The sequence below is a fragment of the Chelonoidis abingdonii genome, chromosome 4 (assembly GCF_003597395.2).
Source record: "Chelonoidis abingdonii isolate Lonesome George chromosome 4, CheloAbing_2.0, whole genome shotgun sequence".
NCBI classification, from domain to species: Eukaryota; Metazoa; Chordata; order Testudines; family Testudinidae; genus Chelonoidis; species Chelonoidis abingdonii.
The window spans coordinates 17,069,146-17,094,841 of NC_133772.1; the positions used below are offsets into that span (position 1 = coordinate 17,069,146).

Genomic DNA, 25,696 nt, shown 5'->3' on the forward strand with positions numbered 1-25,696 from the left:
AGCGGCTAAAAGCCGAAAGCTCAGTGAAAGGTTGGACAAATGATTTTCCATCAAAAACTTTTTTTGGATGCGAAAACTAGGCGTTAACGCCTAGTTTTCGCATCCAAAAAAAGTTTTTGATGGAAAATCATTTGTCCAACCTTTCACTGAGCTTTCGGCTTTTAGCCGCTCTGCCCCCTCCCTGACTGGCCCCAAGACTCCCTGCCCCCGGCTCACCCAGAGCTCAGCGCGCCTCTGAACAGCTGCAGCGCGCCTCCTGCCAACTTCCTGAGCTCCTTCCGCTCAGCCCGGAGCTCACAGTCCCGCCCCCTGACCACGCGGCTCTGAGCGGGACGGAGCTCAGGAGGCCCGCCAGATGGACACTGCAGCGCCGTGCGGGAGCGCTGCTTGTTGCGCTGAGGCTCCAGGAGAGGGGCGGAGGTGGAAGCCTTGGTCGTTCTCTTGGGGGCCCTTGCGGAGCCTGGGGCCTGGGGCAAATTGCCCCACTTGCCCCCCCCTCTGGGCAGCCCTGTAGCAGTGACCCGAGAGTTGTTTCCACCTGGTGGCTTGCCTATGAAGAATGAATGTCTGGCTTGTGGTCTCTTTCCTTGCCAACAGATGCGAGTATCAGAAAATCCACCACCATATTTGTACCCACCAGAGATGTTAAGGAGTCAATGGCACTTGAACTCCAATGTCACCCTTAAGGTCCACCGCATTGTGTACAGATGAAAAGGGCCTGTCTGTTGGGTACCCCTGAATAGTGTGAGCATGGAGGAGGGGATAGTACCCAGACATGATGTGCAGAGAGGTCAGGCAGCCACCTGAATGCTGAATTCTCCGGTTTTGCTCAGCCTGCGTATGTGAATTCTAGACGTTCTCTAGCTGAGGCCCCTGTTCACTCCCAGGATTGGTGTCTGTCCATATGCCACACCTTAGCCTGCTCTCCTAAGCAATCAACATAGACCAAGACATTCTCGTCTGCCTGTTGGGGGAAACCTGAACCACTCCTTTGCCTTTCCAGAGGACTTGGGAGGGACTGGACACCAACAGTGATACTGCGTACAGGACAAATTGGGACCCTTATCTTCCCAAAAAGGCCCATGCTAAGCTATGAGGAATGCTCAGGGTAGCAAGACCAATGTATTCTTACTCACAGCCATCTCCAGAGGTTTCTTACAAGCTGGGGTTAGACCCAGAGTGGTAACTGTCTCGTGATGAGTAAGACAGGAGGAAAAATCCTTGCCACCATGATGTACATAGCACTCAGCATCTTCATCTTGAGTCCAAGCTCCTGAGGTGTGTGGCTGTGAATACCCAGCACCTGGTTCTTTCATCTCAGTCCCAGACAATTTGTCTGACCAGTCCTTAGCCTGAAACACTCAACTAGGGTTGGGCCCAGAGTGGTTGCTCAGTAGAGCCTGACTGGCTAAGGGCCCGATAGCCACAGCTCAGAGTGCAAAAACCAGGCAAGAAACAAAAACCCAATTCCCACGAGATTCACATTCTGCTTGATACCCGTCTCATACAGGAGCATCTTTGTAAGAGAGGCAGATCTAGAACATCCCATGGGGTGACTGCAGGCTATTTATGCTTCAGCCACTTCCTCTCCACTATTACCACTTGCCAACCCACCTCTGAGCTCCCTGAATTATTAGCTGCGCCTGTGGCCCCACACAGCCCAGGTGAATGAAAGCCTTGGGCTGATCTGTGCAGGTCTCCTGTATGTCCTGTCCCCTTGACATTCCCCGCGAGGAGAGAAAGCAGCCAGCATGATCAGGACTGGTCCAGCAATGCAATGTGCAATGCAGCTGTTTGGGCTACATTTTTCCCCTTCCCCCATCTTATCACACTCCCTCCCAACCATGAAAGAGGGCAAGACCGGGGCCAGGGCGGGTAGGAATAACTCCATATACACAGCACTCCTCATGGGAGGGGAAGTGCAGAGTCCATCCATCATTTGCAGCCCCCACAGCTGCAATCACTGCAGGAAAGAGACAGAGATAGGATCAGAGAGCTGCTTTCCCTGCTATCAGGCTGGCTCAGCGTGGGACATGCCCAGACTACTCCCTCTTCCACAGAGGGCTATTTGGGGTAGAGGATACGGGGCGGGTGAGGGCTGGGGGTTGCCATTAGGTTGTTCAGCTTTGATAGATTCCTCCAAATAGGGAATCAGCATGCAAATCCCCCCAGCTAGAGATGCAAGTTCTGCCCTGACCTGTGTAATGAACAAACAAAGAGAGGCCACTTTTCTCCCAAGCTCCCCCAGTCCTGTGAGAGACAAAAGGTGCAAGCTTAGCATTGCCTGAAAGGAGACACAAAACACAACCTCCCCCTCCCCACCACCCTTCCCAGCTCCCCCCACTCCTCGCAATGTCCCCCAGTAGACAGATGGCAACAGTTGCCCCAGAGCACCGGTTGCGTGCCACCGTGAACGAGCCCCTTTTATCCCACAATAGTAAATGAGAATGCCGTAGACAGGCCCCGGAGGAGCGCTTGGGGAGGGGGAGGGGGAGGGGGAATTGTGCTGTCAGGGCACTCAGAGGGAGACAAAAAAGCAACTGAGAGTCACTCCCAAGGGAGCCCATCTTTCGGTCTCTTGGGACTCCCTTGACATCGTGCTTGCGGCGTTCATGCGCTCTGCCGGCGCACACCCCTTACCCTCCGGACGTTCTGCAGAGAACACTCTGGGCCTATCCAAGTGTTTCTTTTCCACAGACCTCAAATACTCACTTTACAGGAGCTCCCGCACACCTACACATGCCTATTTTTTGGTGGCAAATAGAAGGATTATTGTTTATTATGCGTATTATGGTAGCACTAAGAGACCACTGCTGAGATCAGGGCCCCATGGAGCGAGGCACCGTACGGACACATAGGGGGAGACAGCCCCTGACCCAAAGAGCTTACAATCTAAACAGGAAAAAAGGGTGAGAAGGCAAAGAGACATTCTCATATATGATATGGGTGTGTGGCACCAGCCTCTGTTGTCTATGCTAGAGAGGCCCAAGCCGAGATCAGGCACTAGGTGCTTTATGTACACAAAGCGAGAGACACTTTCTGCCCCAAAGAGCCCTCCTAGCCAGAGCAGGAACGCTGCTCTCTGAGCCCAGCCCTAGCCCACCACTGAGCCAGGTTTGTCATCAGCTCTTTGAGTGTGTCCTTCTGTTCGGAGGGGGAACATCACTTGGTGCCATTCTGCCTCCTTCGCACAGGCCGAGGCATCGAGTGACGCAACGGAGAAGGACGCCTCCCGGCTCAATTGTTCTCTGTGGGGAGTGCCCATGTTTCAGGAAGCGTAATGGAGACAGTCGCCTACTTTCTTCCAACCCGAGGACATTTATTATATTTTTTCCTCTCCATTTTTAATTTTTTTTTTAATAAACAAGAGAAAGCTTGCACATCTCAGAGCCTCTGGCCACAGCGCCTGTTGTGTGCTCTCCACCCCATGTGGCTGTGTGAAAGGAAGTGAGCAGACAATGAGCTGAAGGAAGGTGCTGTGCTGTTCAGTGGCTGGAAGGTTTTGCGGTTGTTCACGGGGGACTTTTTGTTAGCATTAAACAGCGCTTCGGTCTGCTCAGTTCTGATCTTGGAATTCTTCCAGCTAGACCAAGCCCAAGGAAAGAACCGAGAAAGAACACAAAGCATTTACATTAGCATTAGCATGTAGAAGAGAACGGGTTGCGTGGGTGTGCATCTGTGGTGTGTATGTGTACACCTATGCTTGTATCTGCAGAAATATAGTTGATCCTCTTAAAGTCATATTTTCCACAGCTCAACTTCACTCATAGCAAGGTTTCTCTAGAGCCAAAAACTAAAAACTTGAAACAAATTAGTTATTTTGTGTGTCACAGTTGCACTGAGCAGTCCTAGTCATGGGCTGGGACCCTACTGCGCTTCGGTGCTGTACAAATACACAACAAAATGACGATCCCTGCTCCAAAGAGCTTACAATCGGGGTTGGCCATGTGTCTTTGACCTACTCAAGCTCACTGTGTGTACGCACACTAGAGTAGACACCCAGCCGCTAGCTTACAAAATGGCACTGAATGGAGGATCACTTAGGGAGAGGCGCAGTGGGAGACCGGGGCCAAGGGAGCCTTTACAATGACTGTAAAATTCAAAGGATTTGTAAGAACAATAGACATGGCCCCAAGTGCCAAGTCAACACCCAGATCTGGCCTTCTGTCAACGTTCATGCGAGTGAGGGGTTTGGTTAGGTCCATTGTGGTCAGAGGACCAGATGCAAAGTCTGGGTCACAGTCCAAGCTTGTCCTAACTGTGATGAAATTTGGTTCAGGACCCATCTCTACCAGTCATTGGGGGACGGGGGGCGAGGGGCGATTTGCATGCTCTCAACGCTGAGCGTATTTGGGCCCCTCAGGGAAACTGGGGGAAGCCAACACTATTGGTGTGCACTGTACAGGAACTACCTGGTGGTCTGTGATGTTCAGGAGGTCAGGCTAACTGATCCCTTGCTGCCTTGAACTCTATGACTACGACACCGTCCTTGACCATCCTTGGCATTTGCCCTGATTCCAGTCACTTCCTACTGGAACTAGACAAAGCTGCTATATGCAGCCGTGGGAGAAAGCTCTCTCAGTGCAAACAGGGGCTTTGCCTACCCGCACTAGTGGCACAAGGCATAGCGTACGCACTGGGATTCTGCTGATCTGTCTCCCTATCTGATTCTGGAATCTATTCTCGAGGAGACAGGCAGCGTGATTCATGCACTTTTCTGATCCTGGAATCTCCCAGTAAAACACCACCCACTCTTGAGAGCCTGTGGGCAAATGAGGAGTGCTGAGCCTGCACCAGGCTTCCTCTCCTCTCCGCCTCCATGGCTCGAGGAGGCAGGTGTTGCAAGTCGGCTTCAGGCCGCAGCCACGTCTCCCCAGATACAAGAGCTCACAGCTTCACCCACGCTGCTCCCTGATTGGCCTCTGTAGCGCCAAAATAGAAAGCTCCCTTCCCCCTCCACCCCAATCAGAAAACAAAGACAGTGCAGGAAACACCTGGAGGCTGAGTGCCTTCTCCGGGAAACAGCCCGGCTAGGGCAGAGGGCCCTGCAGTTCTTAGTTTCACTTCTGTCCCCCGCCAGCTGCTGGAGGGGAAAAAACAGAACAAAACAGCTGACGTCTTCGCCAGCAGCCTGCCTGGGAGGATTAAACCCCCAGCAACAACGGCGAAACATTCCCAGCCCAAACGTGCCAGAAGCCGGGCTATGCGCCCAACCAGAACCCCCCACTAGGCCAATACTGCAGCAATGGGGAAAAGCTTATTACTGCACTACCTCCACGAAGACGGCCAGATCTGCAACTCTTTCACTCCCTGCATTCATAGCCCAGAAGGGTCCTATTCAGTTCTCAATCTTTCCAAAGGAGCAGAGCAGTGGAGGAAAGATAGTCTTGTGGTTAAGGCATTGGACTGCGGACTTGAGAGATCTACTTTTAGTTCCTTGCTTGACCACAAGCTCCCTCTGCGTGACCTTGGGCAAGTCACTTATGCCCATTTTACAGATGGGGAATTGAGGCAGAGAGGTTGTTTCCCTTCCTCATGGGGGGATTTATGAGAATAAACGAATTGCCATTTTATGAGGTACTCAGATACTATACATTGTGCACGGACAGGGTATTAGGGCAATGGGATCCTGAATGCAGCTAAGTGCTACTGTAGTATAAATAAATCATGGAAGCCACAGAGATACATAGATCTTAAGAAAATCTTAAAATCTACATTAAAAGCCCATTACAAAAAAGAGAGAGGGAATTTACCCTTGTGCTTTTGTATGCTAGTTTCCTCAGTGTGTGCTAGCTGCTGTCCTCCACACCAGAGGTGGCTGCATTTCAGCAGTGAAGTGATTGCTATGTGGAGATCACACAGAGAGAGCTCCTCTATGTTTGAGCCCTGAATTTGTCCTGAAGCGCATAACCTTAACCCCCTCTCTGCTGAGCTGAGAGATGCCAGGGAATTAGCAGCATGTACTCAGCTAGGAAGAAGTTTACAGCCAGTTTTATGGGGCAAAGGGCTTAGCTCTCAAATGTCAACGCAGAGGCAGGCATACACTCTTGTTTATGGACAAATCCCTCTGTATGAAAAACAAAATAGACCCTGGCTGCGTTACTGTGGATTTATAGTGACACCCACCCCAAAAAGCTTCAGTAAAAACTGAGTCCAGATTTCTGCAGGGAAAAAGTTGCCCTGATTAAACAGTGCTTTCCTTATTGACTTAAGAGCTTTTATACAGTCTGCTTCAATCTGGCAGGGGAGGAGAGAGCTGGTCAACAAGCCCTGTTGATGCTATTGTAAGAGGTGCAAGAAGCACTGTTCCAGTTGAGACAGGCTCAGCGCAGCTCCTGCCAGCTTTCTTTGTCTCACCGATAGAGCTACTGTATATGGCCTGCATAGGCCATGTGGGTGCTTGTTAGGGTGACCAGACAGCAAATGTGAAAAATCAGGACAGGGAGTGCGGGGTAATAGGAGCCTACATAAGAAAAAGACCCAAAATCAGGACTGTCCCTATAAAATTGGGACATCTGGTCACCCTAGTGCTTATTGAAGCCTTGTCTATAGATACAAACCACATCCAGCCACCCAGAAAAACAGGGAGACTCCCACAATATTTAAGTCTGGCAAACTTCTGCTATAGAATGGGCAAAATTTTCTTCTCAGATCTCCTCAGTCCATAGCGTGTCTGTCTTCCTAACTGCAAGGATCTCTCAATAATGTCAATGAAAAAATAAGAGTAATATCTATTCAATTTAAAAGAAACTCCACACCAAAGGGGGATATACATTTAAACACACTTCAGTTAGCACTTACACATGGCTTTTCAGCTACAGACTAACAGGGCGCTACAAAGGTGAGTTGTAGAGAGAGGTTAAGTCACTGAAATGAACCCAAGTTTCCTGACTCCCAGTGCTGTTCCCGATCCCTGGGACATGAAAGAATTCTGTTAATGAGGAAGACAGGTTTGGCCTAGTAGATATGGAAACCTGGGTTCAATTCCTAGCTCTGCCCCTGGTTTGCTAGTGACCCTGGAAAAGTCACTTCCCTTCTCTGTGCCTTGGTTTCCCCATCTGTAAAATGAGGGTAATTATACTGACCTCGTCAAGTGCTTTGAGATCTCCCGATGGAAAGCGCTGTATAAGAGGTGGTATTATAATGGGACCAAAATGCTTTCCTGAGGCCGTGACTACACTCAAAACTTCAAAGCACTGCCGGGGAAGCGCTTCCGCAGCAGCGCTTTAAAGTGCGAGTGCAGTCGCGGCGCCAGCGCTGGGAGATGGGAGAGAGCTCTCCCAGCGCTGCAGGTACTCCACCTCCACGAGAGGATTAGTTTACAATGCTGGGGCACTGTTTACACTGGCACTGGTGTTTTTTCACACCCGAGCGAGAAAGTTGCAGCCCTGTAAAGCGCCAGTGTAGCCATAGCCTCTTTCTCAAAAGGCCCTGGGGTAGGTGAATGCATACATAGTTCATCTTTGCCTACATCCAGTTTCAGTTGCTGAACTCCATCAAAACATCCTCAGTATGGTCCCAATTGTAATGACTATCAAAAGGAGAACTGCAAAGCAGATACAAATATTTTAGATTCATAAACTGGCTTAATAAAGGGCAAGTGTTCCCATGTGAAGTCAGGTTGCTGTGGGGTACAGTACCATTCACTGCTTACTAACACAGCAGCGTAAAGCTGTATTTTTATCTTGATTGCAACATAAAATGGAGTGAGTCACCGTGTCACCTGAAAACTCAGAATACAACCTTGTATAATGGTGATGAATGTAGTTAGGTCATTAAGAGGGCGGACATCTCACTCTAAATAGAACCCTTGAACCTACATATTTTTAGGTAATCAGCAACTGAATAGGGCAGCCATTCCTGTTTAAAACCCGTTTCATAAGCAATGAGCAATTAAAGGTCCAGTCTACACTTGAAACTTACATCAACATAGCTATAGCACTGGGGCGGGGGGTGAAAATGTCAGACCTGTGCATGCCCTACCTATGCCAACCTAACCCCTGGTATAGACACAGCTAGCTTGACTAAAGAACTCTTCCCTTGACCTAGCGACTGGATCAGGGAGTGCCTACAGCCATAGAAAAACACCATTGTAGATATGGCATAAGTGTTTACCGAGGGGTGACTTTCAAGTGAACCAGTGTATCACAGCACCTACGCTGACATAACTCTTCACATCCATGATACAGCAGTTATCTCCTTGTGCATTGGTCCTTTGTCATTACCTTAGATTTTAAGGGCAACAATGATCTTTTGATCTGTGTGTACACCTACCACAATGGCATATGGGTTCATGACCTGTAGTCCTAGCTGTTACCACAATACAAGTAAATGACAGAATCCCATTCAAAGCCCATTGATGTTCAAGACTTCAGGGTTGGAGATCAAAGTCAATGGGAGTGTCTTAATTGATTTCAATGGGCTTCAGATTCCGTCCTGAAACGGGGGCAATTTTAACCACACCACAAACAACCTCTTCAACATTCCAGCTTGACTCTCCTCCCTAAATACAGTTCCTTGCAGGAGCCAATCTTTGGGAATGATGCACTGAAGAGCCACCTCTCAAAAGCACAACGAATTGACCGTATATATTGGAGAGAAGTCAGACCAAGGTAGCCTTAGGCACTGAATCAGCTCTAGCTGCCATTTTCATGACAGCTGCAGATCCTTCAATGGACAGGATCAAAGGCTTTTCCAGCCATATGATCTCTCTCTAGGACTTCTCTCAGAAACTGGCTACTGGCTTGATCATTTGGAAGGGTGACAGCAAGCTTTAGGGATACTGGTTTATGGAACATTGTTTACTGGGATTGCTCAGGTGTTCTGTAGCCACCATGTAGTTTGGGATCCTCTACCACAGTGCTAAAAAAAGGCCATCATTAGACGTTTCATAGTGGCAGGGGGACAGACCTGAGGACACCTCATCTCATTCTATAATTCCATATTTTTAACCACAGTGGAAATATCAAGACAGAAGCTCAGGAAGCTATTCCACCTCCATGTTCTTTATGGTCCCTTTCCTCCAGCAATGGAAGGACACCCAGTTGGCAACACAGCGCACACTGGATAGGAACTGGTGCCAAATTCAAAACCTAACTGATACCTTGTCACTGACTTCAACAGGCTGTGGGTCAGACCTGGTCCTTTTTCCTAGGAGATTTATTTTTGTGGTTTGTTTGGCTTTATTAAGATCATTCAGTGTGAAGCTCTTTTGATCCAGATGTTTTTCACGTGTGGATTTTAAGTCTATGCACACAGTCCTTGGAACTCAATATTTAGGGGAAGACCACAATGCCCTTTTGCGAACAATCCACCAGCACAGATGAGTTTCTCAGCACAATGTAGTTCTTTTGAATTGCTACATTTTTATTAAAGTAACAAAAGTGTACATTTGTCAGTGTATCTGTACATTTTGTATATAAAAAACACTACTGTACAATTAGTATTATTCCCTCCCCCTTCCCCAAAAAATAGCTTACAAACTTCCTACCATTTTCACCAAATACAAATCAGGTCTTGCTCAACAGTCCAGCTCAGTTTTTAGAAAAGAAAAAACCAAAGAGTGAAAGAGGAGAAAACCCAACAGACACTAAGATACAGTTCTTCAGCTCTGCAACAGGCTTGAGAAGGCAACAGAGAACATGCTTCAATTCACAGCTTTTACATGTAACAAGCTACAAAAAAAAATGATTCTGTCTGAATTTGGTTGGTTTTAAAGCAAACAAAACTTAATACTAATCCCTGGCATGGAGTTAACAGCATGAAATTTGGTAGGATTTTCTTTAAAAAAAAAGGAATAGAAAAGGGGCATGATTGGAACAACAGTAGTGTAGGAATTTGACTTTTTCAAAAGCACTATTTTTAGTAGGAGGGAGGGAGTGGAGCATATAAAGATAAGATCTGCATTCATCACACCACATTGATGAACAAACCAAGTACCAGTATTTGGGAAATTCCAAGTACAGGGAGTGTAGAAAAGCGAACGGTGTTTGTTCTGGGAACGTTGTAGTTCCCACTCACGTTTTCATCAAGACACCAGATAAGAAGGAAGGATCCCACACAGCACTTTGAACCGAGACTTTTCTTGGAAGGAAAATTTACAGTACAGAGGCTTTCACGTATTTCCCTTCACTGCGATTCAACATATTGCACAATTCAGCTGACAAAAGGCTCTAGAGCGCTTCATTCTAACTTCTGCTTTGCTGACGGAGAAGTTACAGCTGGTGTGATGTAACTTCAGCTTTACAAGTCAGATGTCTTTAGTGATGATTAAACTGTGTGTGTGTGGTGGGGGGAAGGGATAAGAACAGGCCATTGGGCCCTTTAAATGATATGCCCAGTATGAAGGGAAGTTTTCCAGTTCAGGAATTCAAATGCTGGTAAAAACCCTACAAAAGCCTGAACCCAAGTTTGCACATGGGAAGCGATCAAAAACAATTATCTTATTTTTAAAAGACTGAGGTGGGGGAAAGAGAACTGCGGCAAAGAGGAATCCCCTTCCTTCTCCAGAGTGCCCAAGATCTGGAAATATATTGCACAGTGTCTGAGAACTTGAGTCATAAAAGGCTGGGAAGGAATAACTCTAGTTATGCAAGTCACTTCCCAGTTCAAAACAGGAAGGCAAAAAAACCCAATGTGCTTTGAAACTAATCTGAGGAAGTTTCATTAAAAATAAAGAGTCTTAAGTGCCTTGTGTTTTTAATCACCTCTTAAAGGGTCATTGGCAGGGGCTTCAGTTGGTCAGTAAAAAGGCAGTGAACAGACAAATTCCTGGTAAAGATGTGTTCCCCAGCAGGTAGATCAATTCACATTGGTCTGGCACTTCGGCGAATTACAAATGTGCGTTGGGAACTGCCAAACAGTTTCAGGGCCAAACCCTGAACATTGGGCTCAGTCAAAACTGATTAAGGATCAGAAACTTGAGGCCAGAAATTGCTCAGGCTTGTTGGGGGAAATGAGGGCAGAGAGGTGATGAAACTGCAACCCCTTAGCAGTGTAATGGAGTAGGCAATTTTTTTTTGAAAAACAATCAAGGACAGAATAGACTTCTCAGGGGGTCATGACACTCCAGTCAACTATCTTTAAAAGCCCCACTGGCTAGGTATTCTAGCCTTTTCATTCACAGTTGCTCAGCACTTACTCCATCGTTAAAAACACTCTTTAGAAATGCTGTATTTTCCCCCACCCCCTTCGGCTCCTCCACCCCAAGCTGCCCAGACAGGCAAGCCTGCCCACCCAAATTGTCATTCGACACTAATTAGGTAGATATTGGCTTCATAATAAAAAACTCATAAGCTTGCAACAGCTTTAAAAAAGAAAAAAAAGGCACCTAACACTGCTTCGCTACAGAGCAGTGTCTGATATTTAAATTTCATTTGGGATTTTCTTGCTTTTTTTAAAAAATATAAATAGCTCTTCATTTAAAAATAGATCCTCCAGTGAGGTATACAGTAGCCCATGTCTTAGCAGGGTAAGAACAATAGGAGCATTTAGCTGGAGACAGTCATCATGTAGTTTTTGGAAGGGCTCGTGCGACCCAACATCATCTGGTTTTTACAGGTGAGCATCCCATAGGAGCTCACAGGTGTTGCCGCTGCTGCTTCATACAAAACACAGATGGAGCCATCTTCACCGATCCGGTAAGACACCTCATATGGGTCCACCCAGAGCGTGAGCTCACTGGGCAGAAGCTGATAGAGCTGCTGGAGGTTGAGTCCAATCTGGCTAGCTGCTTTGCTGATAATGGGGTCCATTTTGTGATTGATTCGGATGCAGCGATACCCAGAACCTTTGAAGGGTTTCTCGGGAAACCAATGATGTCTGTAATGCTCTGTAAGAAGAGAAGAAATTTCTGAGTGGACATGCACACCCTGTTGGAGCTAACTGGATAACAAGCACTTGTAGAATACCCTTCCTGTAGAATACCCTTCCTATAAAATAGTCTCCCCAAAAAACATGGAGGCCCATCTAAGTACTTCACTTGTTTACACATGAGCTGTTTGCTCTTACGTTTGGAGCTAGGATTCTCCAGGCATCAGTAAAATGATCTTATTTTAACCTTAACTATACCAATCCTGTCAGTCTGCTCTAATACTATAGGGAATGAAACTACGACTGACTACACAAAAATGGGACCCAGATGATATTTTCCATCTCTTGATTTGTGATTGTGTGGCACTACAGCAACTGCCTGCCTTGGAGGCCAGTCCACATGCATGGCTTGGTAGGGCTGGGGCAGTATTACCCAACTGAAACACCAGGGTACATGAGCAATGTTTAGTTCCTCCTAGGGTGACCAGATAGAAAGTGTGAAAAATCGGGGGGGGGGGGGGGGAGGAGAATAGGCACCTATATAAGAAAAAGCCCCAAAATATCAGGACTGTCCCTATAAAATCAGGACATCTGGTCACCCTAGTTTCTCCACAAGTAGCGTCATGAGTTTAGTTTTGGTAAACCCCAAAGCCAGCTCCCACGTCAGGATAATAAACACGTCTTACTCCAGGAGATATCACCTAATCCAATATCAGCAGTGTGCAACAAAGGCCACGTCTACACTACGCGCGAAAAACGATTTTAGATACGCAATTTCAGCTACGAGAATAGCGTAGCTGAAATCGAATATCTAAAATCGATTTACTTACCCGTCTTCACCGCGCAGGATCGATGTGCACGGCTTGCCATGTCGATTCCGGAACTCCGTTTGTTTTGGTGGAGTTCCGGAATCGAACTAAGCGCTCTCTGGGATCGATATATCCCGTCTAGATCAGACGCGATATATCGATCCCCGAGCAATCGATTTTAATGCGCCGATACGGCGCATAGTCTAGACGGGGTAAAAGACTAGAAAGAGGACAAGTTGAAGACACATCAATGTTCAACTGGAAATAGCAGAGCTGAGCCCTAATGTCTCATGGCCCAGAGCAAAGTGAGGAAATGTCTCCCCTCCCCATGAAGCTGGCCTGATCCAAAGCCCACTCAAATCAAAGGGTCCCTTTCAGTTTACTACAGCGGACTTCAGAGCAAACCCAATATAACTAAACAAGATCCTAGACACCAGTTGCTGAAACAAAGGGGCTTCAACTCCCAGCAACCCAGAAAGATCAAGATCCTGTTTCTATCTGATCCCCTTACCCTAGTCCAAGTGAAGCAAGGCACCACTTCCAGACCTGCCTTCTCCTGATGTAAGGATGCAGCTGCCCCCACCCCCCCAAACCAAAGAAGTTTCTTATGTTATAGGGACACACAGATGGTGGGGAGAAGGACCGTGTTTTGAGTTAATAGAGCTGTATTTGTGCTGATGTGACAACACATGGTGTAACACACGAGTTTAACCATTCTGGTTTAGGACACTCATTAATTTCTCTCAAAAGAGGTAGCAGCTGTGATCCCTGTACTGTGTTACACCTTTACACAGGCAAATGGGGGGCGGGGGAGAGGGAGGGGTGTGAAGAAGTAAATGGCCATTCAATTCCTACAGCACTGTAAGCTTACGTGGCACAGAATGAACACCCACAAAAGCTTATGTTCAAATAAAGTTGTTAGTTAGTCTCTAAGGTGCCACAAGGACTCCTCATTCTTTTTGCTGATACAGACTAACACCACTACCACTCTGAAACCAAGGAGAATGGGGAACAGTTGGAGCAAGTGGGGATATGGTGGATAAGCCCTCATCTCACTAGGGTACAAGACCCCCGCCCCAGACACACACAATAGGGCAAGCCCAAGCATTCAATGGGGTGCCCCCTCTAGAGCACAAGGGGACCCCAAGCACCCAATGGGGTGCCCCCCACTCTCTCTAGGGGTGCAACATGCATATATCCCCCCCGCCTCACCTGTGAGCGCCTCCTGCAGGGCCCCGCTGAAGACCTGCAGCTGATGCTCGCTGACGCAGCCCCGGGTCCGGAGCAGGCTAGACACGAAGCCCACGGCGGCGGCGATCTCGGGCACCACGTCCGCCCGGCTGCTGACCCCGCTCCAGCGTTGGCTCATGGTTGGGCTCAGAGAGCGGCGCGGCCCCTTTAAGGCTCTGGTGTAGAATGCGGGCAAGGGACAAATTCCGCAGCCGCTCTCAGGCTCTGCGCTGGTCTCGGAAGGCAAGTAGCGAAGCCGGATCGTTTATACTCCTTCCCCGAAAGGCGTCAGCAGCTGCCAGGCCTCTGATTGGCTGGGGTCCTGCTTTGCTATGCTAATATGGTGTGACCTCAGCAGGGTGGAAGGGGTGACGTGGGTGCTGGGAAAGTCAGGCTCTCTGCGAGCCTGACAATAGCAGCTGGGATGGGGGAGCTCCAGGGAGGCTATTTTTAGGGTCTCTCCTGGTAGGGGGGCTGCGGGAGGAGGGAAAAGAATAGCACGTGGAATGCCTGGAGGCAGCAGCAACCCGTTGCGTTTGCATTGTTATTAAGCCCTTTATACCAGCAGCTCTCATCCTTTGCAGAGGACTGCACCCCTTCCAGCAGTCCGATTTGTCTTGTGTACCCCCAAAACCAGACATAAAACAAAAGTGCCACAGCACACTAGTGCTGCAACATTGCTAGCGTTCTCTTTGTACCCTGTAATGACTAAATAAATCAACTGGAATATAAATATTGTAGTTCCATTTCAGTGTATAGTATACAGAACAGGATAAACAAGTCATTGTTTGTATGAAAGTGTAGTTTGTATTTTTTAGGTAGGGCTTTTTATGTAGCCTATTGTAAAACTAGGCAACTATCTAGATGAGTTGCTTTACCTCCGGAAGACCTCTGTGTTCCCCCAGGGGTATATGTACCCCAGGTTAAGAATCACTGCTTTATACAAGGTACCATTATATGAATTGACTCCCAATCTTCTGAACTCGCAGCTGTATAGGCGTTTTTTTCCTGAGTTGTTGGACTTGCTAGTAGTGGATTATTTTGCACTGGACTCTTCAACTTTGCTTATTAATTTTCAACTAATATCAAGGATGCCAGGAGCGTATGGACAGAGGTGTTTTTTAGTATTTGCTTACATTTAAATAAATGATAATCCTCTCCACGGGGGGAAAGGCATTTAGATGTTACAGAGATGGCTGTGATACACAGCTTGGGCAAAAGCAACGTTTTCTGGGAGAGTCTAAGAGCATTTAACAAATATTCTTCATTCAGCTAGGCTTCTCAGACATCCCTGTGCGGTACCTGGTATTACGCACTATGGGTGGATTGGGCTGGCATATGTGACGAGCTGGTCTTTTCCCCAATGATTGCTCCAGAATCTAAACTTGCATTCATAATAATATTACATCCAACATTTTCAACTGTGACTAGTTATTTGGGGTTTCATTTTTTTTTAGGAACTCAACCTGATACAACTTCAGGCCTTCGATCTTTCCTTGCCTGCTTCCAGCCACTGAGAGTTAACAAATTGACTGATATTTCAAAGGCTCCAGAGTTAATACTCCATTGAGTCAAGTTCCTTGTGTGTAAGTATCCCATAAGGCATTATCATCCCTAACACCTCATATTGGCATTCTCAGCAGAGAGGATTTGAGACACCAGGTGGGACAATTCAAACATGTTTTTATATCTTTCTTGTTAAAATTGATGTAAATAAAACAACACATTTTCTATGCAATCAGATCTGCATGACACTGCCACTGCAGAATGTGTATGTGTTTGTGTGGAATCAGACTACTGTAGGATCAGGAGATACATTCTTTGCCTGCCACTGAAATGCAGCCATTTCTGAAGAGTAAAACTACGGTAATTAAACAGCAAACAGCAACATTCACACAACAAATCAGGATGTGGGGGCGAGGGAGTTTTAAAATCTTGTTTCTGTGTACAACAAGTTTATTTAAAAAAATTGATCTCCTGTAGTTTTGTACAAATCCAGGTTTGGTGCTTGCCCTAGTTTAAGAAAGCTTTGGGATCCGCATGTAAAAATTATCAGTGTTCACCCAATTGAGTGTCAAGCTAGCCTGAAGGTGGAACAAAGTAACAGCAGCATCTACCCTCCCCCACCCATCTGCCATTGCATTCATCAGTGGGTACAAGGAATCAGGCAAATCTCTCGCTACAAACCAGATTTGTCCTTGCAGGCTTTGAAATAAACCAAGAGATTAAAGTCATTTAAAGGACTATTTTTTTTGAATCAGTGATGCTTAGAGAAGCACATGGATGCAAGTGAGATTGGAGTAAGGATAGCGCAGGATGGGGTTATTTATATTACTGCGATGCCTAGAGGCCCCCCCAGGATCAGGTTCGAGACCCCCTTTGTGACTGTGTAGCCCAACACCCACACAATGTAAGGCACACCTATACTAGAGAGTTTTACTGCTTTAACTATATTTGTGTAATTAAAGCAGCAATGTCCTCTCTCCTCTCTATAGAAAGCGCCTATAATTTATTCCAGTTTGGAAAGCAAAATAAGCTATACCAGTATAAGGCACCTTTATACCAATATAACAGGAATCCTACTAGGGCTTATACTGGTATAAATATATTGGATTTAAAAAATCATATTCCTAACTGGGATCATTTTACTAAAGTAACTTTTCTAGTGTAGACTAGCCCTGCGAGACAGTTCCTGCTGCAGTTTACAAACTAACTAGACAAAAATAGACAGAGGCTGGGAGAAAGGAAATATTTAAAACCCACATTTTAGATAAGGACTTTTCTCTAGTATTTGTGTTGTTCAAATCGTTGAAAGCTATCTTGATGGTGTGAGAACATTAGCTGTCTTCAGTGCGGGGCTCCGTTGGGCCAATGTCTCTCTTTACCATAGGAAGAGCAATAGGTCTTGCACTTAAAACTCAACCCATCGTGGGATCAGAACTGTGCTAGGGACAAATGTATGTTTTGATATGGTTGGTGCTAACAGGGGTCTTACAACTCTTTCCCTGATCATGGTGGACAAGTTTTGGTTTTTGTCCTCCACCTTCCTCACCAACTAGCCAAACTATGTGATGACACCATTTCTCAGTTCAGACCTGCTAAACCTTCTCTGCTACACATCCCTCCTTAATCCTCATCTCTTCCAGCAACCTTCCTGCCTCTCTCATTAGCAATACTCCTGCACCGTCTCAGGCACACGCTATTGTCCAGAGTGTCACTTTGTGGGTTGGCCTTATCTAACTAAGGCCTGATCAACACCTAAAATGTAGGTCACTCTAGCTGCATCACTCAGGGCAGTGAAATATTTCACACCCTCAACACCATCGTTAGGTCAACTTTTTTCTCCAGTCGAGATGCCGCTAAATTGCTGGAAGGATTCTTCTGTTGACCTAGCTACCGGCAGATGAATTACCTACAATCAGCAGAGAAACCCCTTCCATTGATAGGGAGAGTCTATACTTCAGCAGCACATGATCCCTAACAACAACGCTAATTCCCACTGATACCAATGGGAATCTGTGTAGGAACAGGAGTCTGGCCCCCAATCTGACCCAGTTTCAGGATTCTCACCTTAAATAGTAACCTGTTCAGGGCAATGTCCTACATATTTGCCAAATGTGCAGCAAAAATGACATTATTTTAAAATAATAATTGAAATCAGGAGTTTTAATTTGGTTTCAAAACCATTCCAGCTAAACCAGTTTCAGATGTGGGTTTGGCTGGAAAATGGGTTAGGTTATTTAATAAATATGTTTTTAAAAACGGGGTTTGTACATACCAATTAGTCAAACTAGATTTAAAACCAGTCTGGCAGGAAACAAGTGCAGACTAGTGTTTTCAGATAGTGTGTGGCTCTGCTTATCCCAGCCAGTCAAACCAGATTTCAAACCGGTTTTGCTAGAACCATGTTTAAATAAAGATTAACAATTGGTTTTCAAACCACAGTCAAAGCCCAGACTCAACAGGCCAAGGCACCTACACAGGCTGACCACCTACATGTAAAGGAAATCAAATACATTTTTTTCATGGTTCTTTAAAGGGACAGCAACCCACCATGTATTATGTTGTCACTTTGAATCAGTACATAATCTTCTGTATTATCATTGCTTGGAAACGGACCTTATCTCATCTTTATCTGCCCCAGACAATCTGGCCCACTTCAAGCCCTAGTGTTTAGGCCTGCTCAGAACTGGTCTGTCCATGATGGTTATAATACCAGCAGCAACCTGTTGGCTGCCAACAATAAGGACAAATCAATGCAAATTTTGGGTGGTGGTGGGGACCGAGGTGGGCAAGGCCACTATTTTTAAACACAGCTGTAGGTAGTGAACCAGTTGAGATTCTGAACACCAGAGACAGAGGTCACAACAAAACTCTGCCTATGCTGCAAACATAAAACCTCTTTTAAAAGCACATGGTTGTGAAACATCATAGCTGTCACCTAACTGTGATAAATACAAGGAAAATAATGAGGATGGAACACACAGCATATCGCTATCTAACAGCTAGGGTCCAATTTTCAAGTACTTGGGCTCCCCCCGTAGCTCCCACTGTGACCCTTGTGGCCATGTTTTCCAACAGTTCAGAACGCAACATGTGCCCAATGTGCTGAGCTCCTCTGAACATCTAGCTGCTGGCGCTGGTGCCTAAATAGAAGCTCTTTCTGAAAAGCTGGTCCTTTGTGCTGTTGGTTTACTTAGACTGCCATGATTTCGGAACATCACAGTGTTTGTGGTGTGGATAAGACATTTTAGAACATGTATTTCTAGGCACAGCACCGGCACAGTTAGACTTGGAATATAGACAGGCCCTTAAAACATGATTACACCACCCAGGCAAGAATGCATTTATATACAGTTGGGTGACAGCCATATTTCACAACCGTGTTTGGACATGGTTGTTTTTGTAGTGCAAACAACATTCCCAGGGGAGCAACTTCCCAGGGTTGCCCCTCTGAACTCCACTTTTCTTAGCACAGGGAATTTTTCCCTTTGTAAAACATACCTGACTTTTTGTGAATGAGAGTCTATGTGGAGATACTTTAAGCAATTGACGTCACCTTCTTACTGTACTCAGGGGAACAGTAGTGGTGATGGCAGGGCCGGCTCTAGCCATTTCGCCGCCCCAACCACGGCGGCACACCGCGGGGGGCGCTCTGCTGCTTGCCGGTCCCGCGGCTCTGGTGGACCTCCCACAGGCGTCTCTGCGGAGAGTCTGCTGGTGCCATGGCTCTGGTGGTCCACCGGAGCCGCGGGACCAGCGGACCCTCTGCAGGGACGCCTGCAGGAGGTCCACTGGAGCCGCCTGCCGCCCTCTTGGCAACCGACAGAGCGCCTCCCGCGGCATGCTGCCCCAAGCACACACTTGGCGCGCTGGGGCCTGGAGCCGGCTCTGGGTGATGGGGAACTGAATGAATTTTCTTCTAATTTCCTTAAGACGTCTGGCCTGATTTGCAAAGATGTTGAGCATCCCACAACTCCACCTAACTTCAGGGAGAAAGAATTGTGGGTGAAAAGTCAGGTCCCATGTGCTGATGGTGCTCTCCCTCACCTCTTTACAGTAACTTTCTTAGAAAAAGTTGGGTGTTCAAAGAGTGACACTGCCAGTAGGAGAACAAGCCCAGGCAGAAACACCCCCATGCAGAAATCTTGCCAGAGAAGGTGAGCTGGTGATCTCACTATCTATTTCGGAGCTGGTTTCCTGTTCCTCGCATCTGGTTGAAGTTTTTCCACATCCTCTTTATAGAATGCAGCTCCCCCCACCCCACCTTGCTTGTGTAACTGATTCGCATTGCAGAGCAAAACCCAAGGAGCTGGCATCGGCAGAAACAAACCAGAGATCAGCCTAAGCAGCAAAATTTGGATCCAGAGCCAAACATCCCTGGGTTTGGGGTTTTTCAGATGTGGGGTTTTAGGTCAGCCCATTATAGAGGCAGCAGCTAGCTGCAAAGCCTGGACCTAGATTAATGACTCAGGAGATGAGGGGTGTTCAGATCCAGAATCCTGGTTGAGGCCTCTCTCTAACAGAAGAGGAGCAAGCAAGAATTAGCAGGAGGGAGCTGGATGTAGCACTGGATGGAACAGAGGGAGGGCCAGGGGAGCAGAAAGAGAAAGGAAGTGCTGGGGAGATAGGTGAAGCAGAGAGCAATTCAACAAGACATGCCCCTCAACACTACTTCACCATCATGCTTGACAATCTCTGCAAATCAATCTTTCTCTCTCAAAAAGCATCTTCCCACGGTCCCAGCCTCCTGCAAGCAAGATAAACAGCATGTTTCGAAACACAGACACATGCAGAAGGCCAGCTGTCCCCCAGGCAACTCTACAGTATTACAATCACACTGAGGCTTGCCACGTCAGCTGGCCTGCTCCTTTTCTCTTTCTGTAGAAAAGTCCCCTAATAAATAAATATTAGTGGCAACTCCAAGTAGAGCACAAGCTCCGATTTCCCCTACCTACCCACCCCCCACAAAAAATTGGGGGACATTTGGATCCAGTACCCAACTTCGTCATTATTAGTATGACAGCGGTGCCTGGATCAGGGTCCCATTGTGCTAGACATTATAAAGGCAGTTCCTGTCCTAAAGAGTTTACAGTCTTAATAGAAAAGACAACCAACGGGTGGGAGGGGAAACCAAGGCACACAGCAGTGAAGTGGCTTGTCCAAAGTCTCACAGAAGCGCTAGGAACAGAACCTAGTCTCCTGACTTGTAGGACAGGTCCCTATCCACGGAATACCAATGCCCAGTTATTTCAACCCAGCTCTAAAATGGGCTGAAGCAGAACGCCCTTCAATTTTGTAAGAGTTCAGAGTCTGAATCCAAACCTCCCCACTCAGGTCCATCTCTTGTTTATATACTGACTGATAGCACCTTTCCTTCTAAGGGGTGGCCCAATGCTATATATAGGAACCACTTCACACTTCCCTGAAACAAAGCCAGGCTACCTAAAGGTTGTTCTTTTCTTAGAAAAAGAGAAGTTAAGAAAAAAAGAAAGAAAGAAGAAGAAGAACGCCTCCAACTGAAACTACAGGAGGGGAATTTGTAGGTGGTTAGAACGTTAACTACCTCCCCCGAAATGGAACGTGGCCAGAGGACACCAGCACGACTGAGTAGCTGCCAAAGCAGCACACCAGCAATAAACACTGCTGCAGGATTCAGAGTATTAATGTGGAATAACATGTCGCTCAGAACCATGGCAATTCAATTGTCCGTGAAAAATAGAATAGCAGGAGCCACTGTAGCGCAGTTGAGCAAATTTACCAACCAGCTCAGAACTGCCCGACACCTTGATTGGAGTAGGGAGGCTCCTGAGTGGGACACATTTTTATGCCGTCTGTCTTTAAGGCCTGCGACGAATTGCTTAGAGTAGAAGATAACAGAACAATCCATAGGGGCCACTGAGACCCTGCACACCCAAAGAGCCAGCAGGTAGAGCTCTTCATATTGGATTGTAGGGGACCTGGCTCTTGGAGCCGTATGAAATCTGATACCTACGAGGAGGGGACGCCATGCATGGAAGAAAGAGTGAGTGGGATATTTAATGCAGGATCATGGGATCAGCTGCTGTCTAACAGTCCGAGTCTGTGCTGCACCTCCAGGAGATTCAATGCACAAGGGGCAGCCCAGGGAAGATGAGAGCAGAAGTGGCCTTAAACCCTCCGAGTTCTGGGCTGCTCCAGGGCTTGAAACCACCCACGACTGATTTAACTTATGACAGCTTGGCCCAGGCCTGAATCCTAATAGTACCATATGCTGTGGGTCTCCTCCCCTAACCCACCACCATCTTGTCCTGCCCCTGATGTCAGGGCTTGTGATGGATGCAATGGCTGCTATGCTGCTCCTATACTGTCAGAGGTCTTCCCCAGCCTGTTTTGGGGGCTTTACTTGATCCCCATACGCTGCTGAAGCAGTGTATGTGTGGGGGGATAATCTACCTCTAGATCAGAGACCACAATGACAGATGGACAGACGTCAGGGAGAGGAGACGAGAGTCCCAAGAACAGAAGGACTCTGCCCCTCACCACTGAGAGTGCAGGATGAACCTCTCAACACCCTGTGGAGTGTGAATCACCACACAGACGGAGCAACACTCTGGCATTCAAACCTGGGTGTGACCAGAGGGTTAATCCCAAATTTAGAAAGAGATTCTTGTAGTACCAGAAGGGCTGGGGGGACTTGGAAAGAGGCCCTGAGACTATTCCCAAGTGCTCCTCATCACGCCGGGCACTGCCATGGAATTCTTTGCACCTGGATGAGGAGGGTGGGGCAAGGGTTGCTGCTTGGATTCCGCCTGCCCTGCAATCGGTGCCTTCTACTGTATGTGAACTTCGGTTGGGACAATACTCTGCATTAGCTCCCGCCTCATTAATAGCGAACACAAAAATACAGCTGGAAGGTAGCGGCAAACACAAAGTTCATGTTTTATTAGCCAGATAGGAGGGACACAGGCAGGCCTGGGGGATCAATCAGACTAAACCCCTCTAGCACCAACTGCTCTATTAGCAAAATGGTTTGTGTGGGGTGACCCACAGCAACCCAGCAGTGGGGAAGAACAGAACCATTAACCTAGCAGCCATAGCGTGTGACACATCCCCCTTGTTTTCCTCACTGACGCCATTTGCACTGTTGGATTGGAAGCTCTTGGAGGGAAAGCAATGGTGGGTTTTGTCCACTTTTAGCAGATTCTACCCATTGCAAAGCCCCACAAACAGTTGGGGTGCTGTATAAATCAGAGATGGGCCAGGGTGAAAAAAACATACAGCTGTGGATTCGGAATTCACCCCCAAGTGCAGCGTGTTTGGAACGTGGGCTGTGATTGGCTCACTGTAAAGGTAGGAGCAACTGGCAAAAACATCTGGATTTGGATTCTGAGTCTGCACAGAGTTTGGATCCAGGCTTTCAGTTTACTATTACTAATAGAGCATCTTAAACCAGCTTCATTATTAAGGACTGAACGTGCATTTCAGCAAGAGCTAGTACATCAATGTTGTTTCTGAGGGCATTATATTAGCCATATTAGAAGTGGAGTGACAAGGGTGTTTAGTCTGTCATCTCAGAGTGTGTGTGGGGCGGGGTGGGTGGGAGGGGAGAGAGGGGGAACTTTGAACCATTTTCAATTTTCAAAACCTTGGGACATCTCCAAGGACTTGTTCTATTGCTCAATTCTACACGTTGCTCCAGTCTCACTCTACTGAAGCCCAGGAGCTTGGTTTTTTTTGTTTTTTTTTTTAGTAGAAAACATGTTTAATTTGGCTCCTTTCATACACTGTTCCAAAAAGAAATTCACTCACACAATGTTGTATCCAGTGTACATCTGGATTTGTTAATGTGTTGCCATGAATATCAAGGCAAATGGTGCCAGGAGCTTGTTACAGGAGTGATCAGGGAAAGGGAAAGTCTGGAAGTGAAACATGTTCAAGTTAAACACAGTTGCCCTGCCAGCTGCTGGATCATACACAGGAGCAGAACGGCCTGCTCCAGACCTTTCCCTGTGTTTCATCCCTACCCCCACTCTCCTGTAGCTTGCTGCGGAACTATATGTTCCCATAAACAGATGATACTTTGCCAGAGAAGGGGTTAAACTTCTCCCCTCTGAACAGAGAAAATTTGTACCTCCTAGGAGAGCACCACTAGGTTAAAATGGACACAGCTCACTCAGGAATGTTTGAGGAAGGCATTTGATTTGTTTGCTATATCTCAGGGCCCAATTCTGCAATGCTTTGAAGGAGTGGATAGAATTACTTGTGAGGGCAGAGATGGCTCACATGAGTAAGGACAGCAGGATCAAAGCCTCATCCTCCAGCTGAAGAAATCTGTTTGAGAGGCTTCCTTACTAACACGGTTGGTTTAGTTTATGTTAGGAGGGAATTGATTTGAGGGAACATGAACTCCCTGAAACATACAGAACCCAGAATTCTCCAGATAGTTTCGAGTCTTGCAGGGGAAGAAAGGGAACAACTTGGCATGTGTCTAAACCCTCTTTTCCTCCCCACCCCCACAGGTCTTCCTCAACACCCGTGAACGCCCTCCCAGTGCAGAGCTCAAGTGATGAATATAAAAGTTGTCTTCACGTTGTTCAGCTGTGTGTATCTGATGTGTATCTACCTGCCAGGCCCTCAGTGTCATCCGCAAAGTTCCCAAGCCCACAGAGGCATGGGAAGTAGGGGTGTGCGGGGGTCCTGCACAGCGCCGGCTCTAGCAATTTTGCCGCCCCAAGCACGGCGGCACGCCGCGGGGAGCACTCTGCTGCTTGCCAGTCCCACAGCTCCGGTGGACCTCCTGCAGGCTTCCCTGCGGAGAATCCGGTGGTCCCGCGGCTCCAGTGGACCTCCCACAGGCATGCCTGCAGATGCTCCACCGGAGCCGCGGGACCAGCGGACCCTCCGCAGGCATGCCTGTGGGAGGTCCACCGGAGCAGTCTGCCTCCCTCCCGGCAACCGGCAGAGCGCCCCCCATGGCATGCAGCCCCAAGCTGGCCCCTTGAGCCAGCCCTGGTCCTGCAGCACCCCCAGGTTTTGTGCCCAGTGTCCTGGCCACCGGCCCTGTGCCCCTGCCACCCAGAGTCCCAGCCGCCAGCCCCGCTGCTGCCCAGGGGCTCTGCTGGTGGCCCCAGATCCTGCTCAGCCACAGGCCTGGGATCTCGCTTGGCCGCTGGTCCCAGAAGCTCTGCTGCCAGCCCCGGGGTGCAACCCGGTTGCTAGCCCTGGAGTTCTGCTGGGCCACCAGCCCTGGCCCAAGGGCTTCGCCACGAGCCCCGCATACGGGGTCCCAGCTGCTGGCCCCACACCCGGGGCTTCGAACCTGCCCCTTGCTGTGGCCTCAGCCTCAACCACCTTACCCCTGAGCCACGGCCCTTGTCCCGGCCCCAGCTCTAGGGGGCAGTGAGGAGCACAGATAGGGGTAAGAGAGGTGCAGCTCAGCACCCCCACTCCAAAATCTGTCCCAGCGCCACTGCAAGCCTGGGTAGAAGTCAATGCACTGCTTGCCAACCTGCAGTTCCATGCATAGCCCTTAGAGTCCAATTACATCCCCACGACCACTCCACCCAGCAGTAATGGCACTGATGATTTCCACCACCCAGCCCCACACAGAAAGATTTGTCCCTGTGACAATAAGGGGTGAGCAAAACCTTCTAAGCTGCAATATTTTGTTCTAATCCTGGTTGCTGGGCATGGTGTAGAGGTGGCTGGGTCGTGTTTAGGGGCCGTGATATACAGGTCGGACTAGATGATCTGGTGGTCCTTTCTGGCCTTAAACTCTATGAAACATGCCACTACTGGTGAGCAGACAATGAACACTACCCTGGCTCATGAGCTCTGGGGAGAGAGCTAAGGAACCCAGACTAGGGGTGCGTTTCTTTCTGAGGTGCAGGAGGAACCCCATCTGGGCTGTAGGCAAAGGCAGCACTAAGAAGATGGGGAGCAGGTAACAGCAGCTGGGAGGGATGTTGTTACAATCGATACAACAGCTCCCAAGAGCTGGTTGCACCTGGGTATGTGGCTCCTTTGCGTTTGTTTGGATGCGGTGACATTCGTGTTGTTCCTGACAAGCTTCCCCCTGACTCATGTTTCCCTAGGCTGGACGTGACTGTTCCAGAGGAATGCGAAGAACACGCTCTTAAATTCCGAGGCAGGAATCTGGAAAGAGCCAGGTGTGGTCCAAAAGTCTTTGGAAGCCACTGGCTCTGCTGCACTTTCTCTTTATAAAAGAACGGATGTTTTGGAGAAACTTTCCCCTTCCTGTGACGGGTCTTGGCTGAGGCTGATCCGAGGCTGTTACCGCTCAGCTGCTTTGTCAGGAAGTCCTCATTGCAGCTGGGAAAGGGTAGTCCAGACTGCCGAATCTG

The 25,696-nt window shown here is 47.9% G+C and overlaps 2 protein-coding genes across 2 annotated transcripts in view; both read right to left on the minus strand.

Annotated features, from left to right (window-relative positions):
* TOMM6 (translocase of outer mitochondrial membrane 6) overlaps positions 1-25,696 on the minus strand; it is a 466,247-nt gene that overhangs the window by 98,980 nt on the left and 341,571 nt on the right. The window lies entirely within an intron of this gene.
* BTG2 (BTG anti-proliferation factor 2) lies at positions 9,787-14,085 on the minus strand. The gene is made up of 2 exons (XM_032785830.2): positions 13,833-14,085; positions 9,787-11,830 (listed from the first exon to the last, which is right to left on the minus strand). Exons 1-2 carry the CDS (start codon positions 13,987-13,989, stop codon positions 11,490-11,492), a joined length of 498 nt encoding a protein of 165 aa, XP_032641721.1. The 5' UTR covers positions 13,990-14,085; the 3' UTR covers positions 9,787-11,489.

Excerpts from the sequence above, each read along its gene's own strand:
- BTG2 (XM_032785830.2), bottom strand. The coding sequence starts at position 13,989 with ATGAGCCAACGCTGGAGCGGGGTCAGCAGCCGGGCGGACGTGGTGCCC. Across the intron at positions 11,831-13,832 it reads CCTGCAGGAGGCGCTCACAG|AGCATTACAGACATCATTGG; the intron begins GTGAGGCGGGGG and ends CTCTTCTTACAG.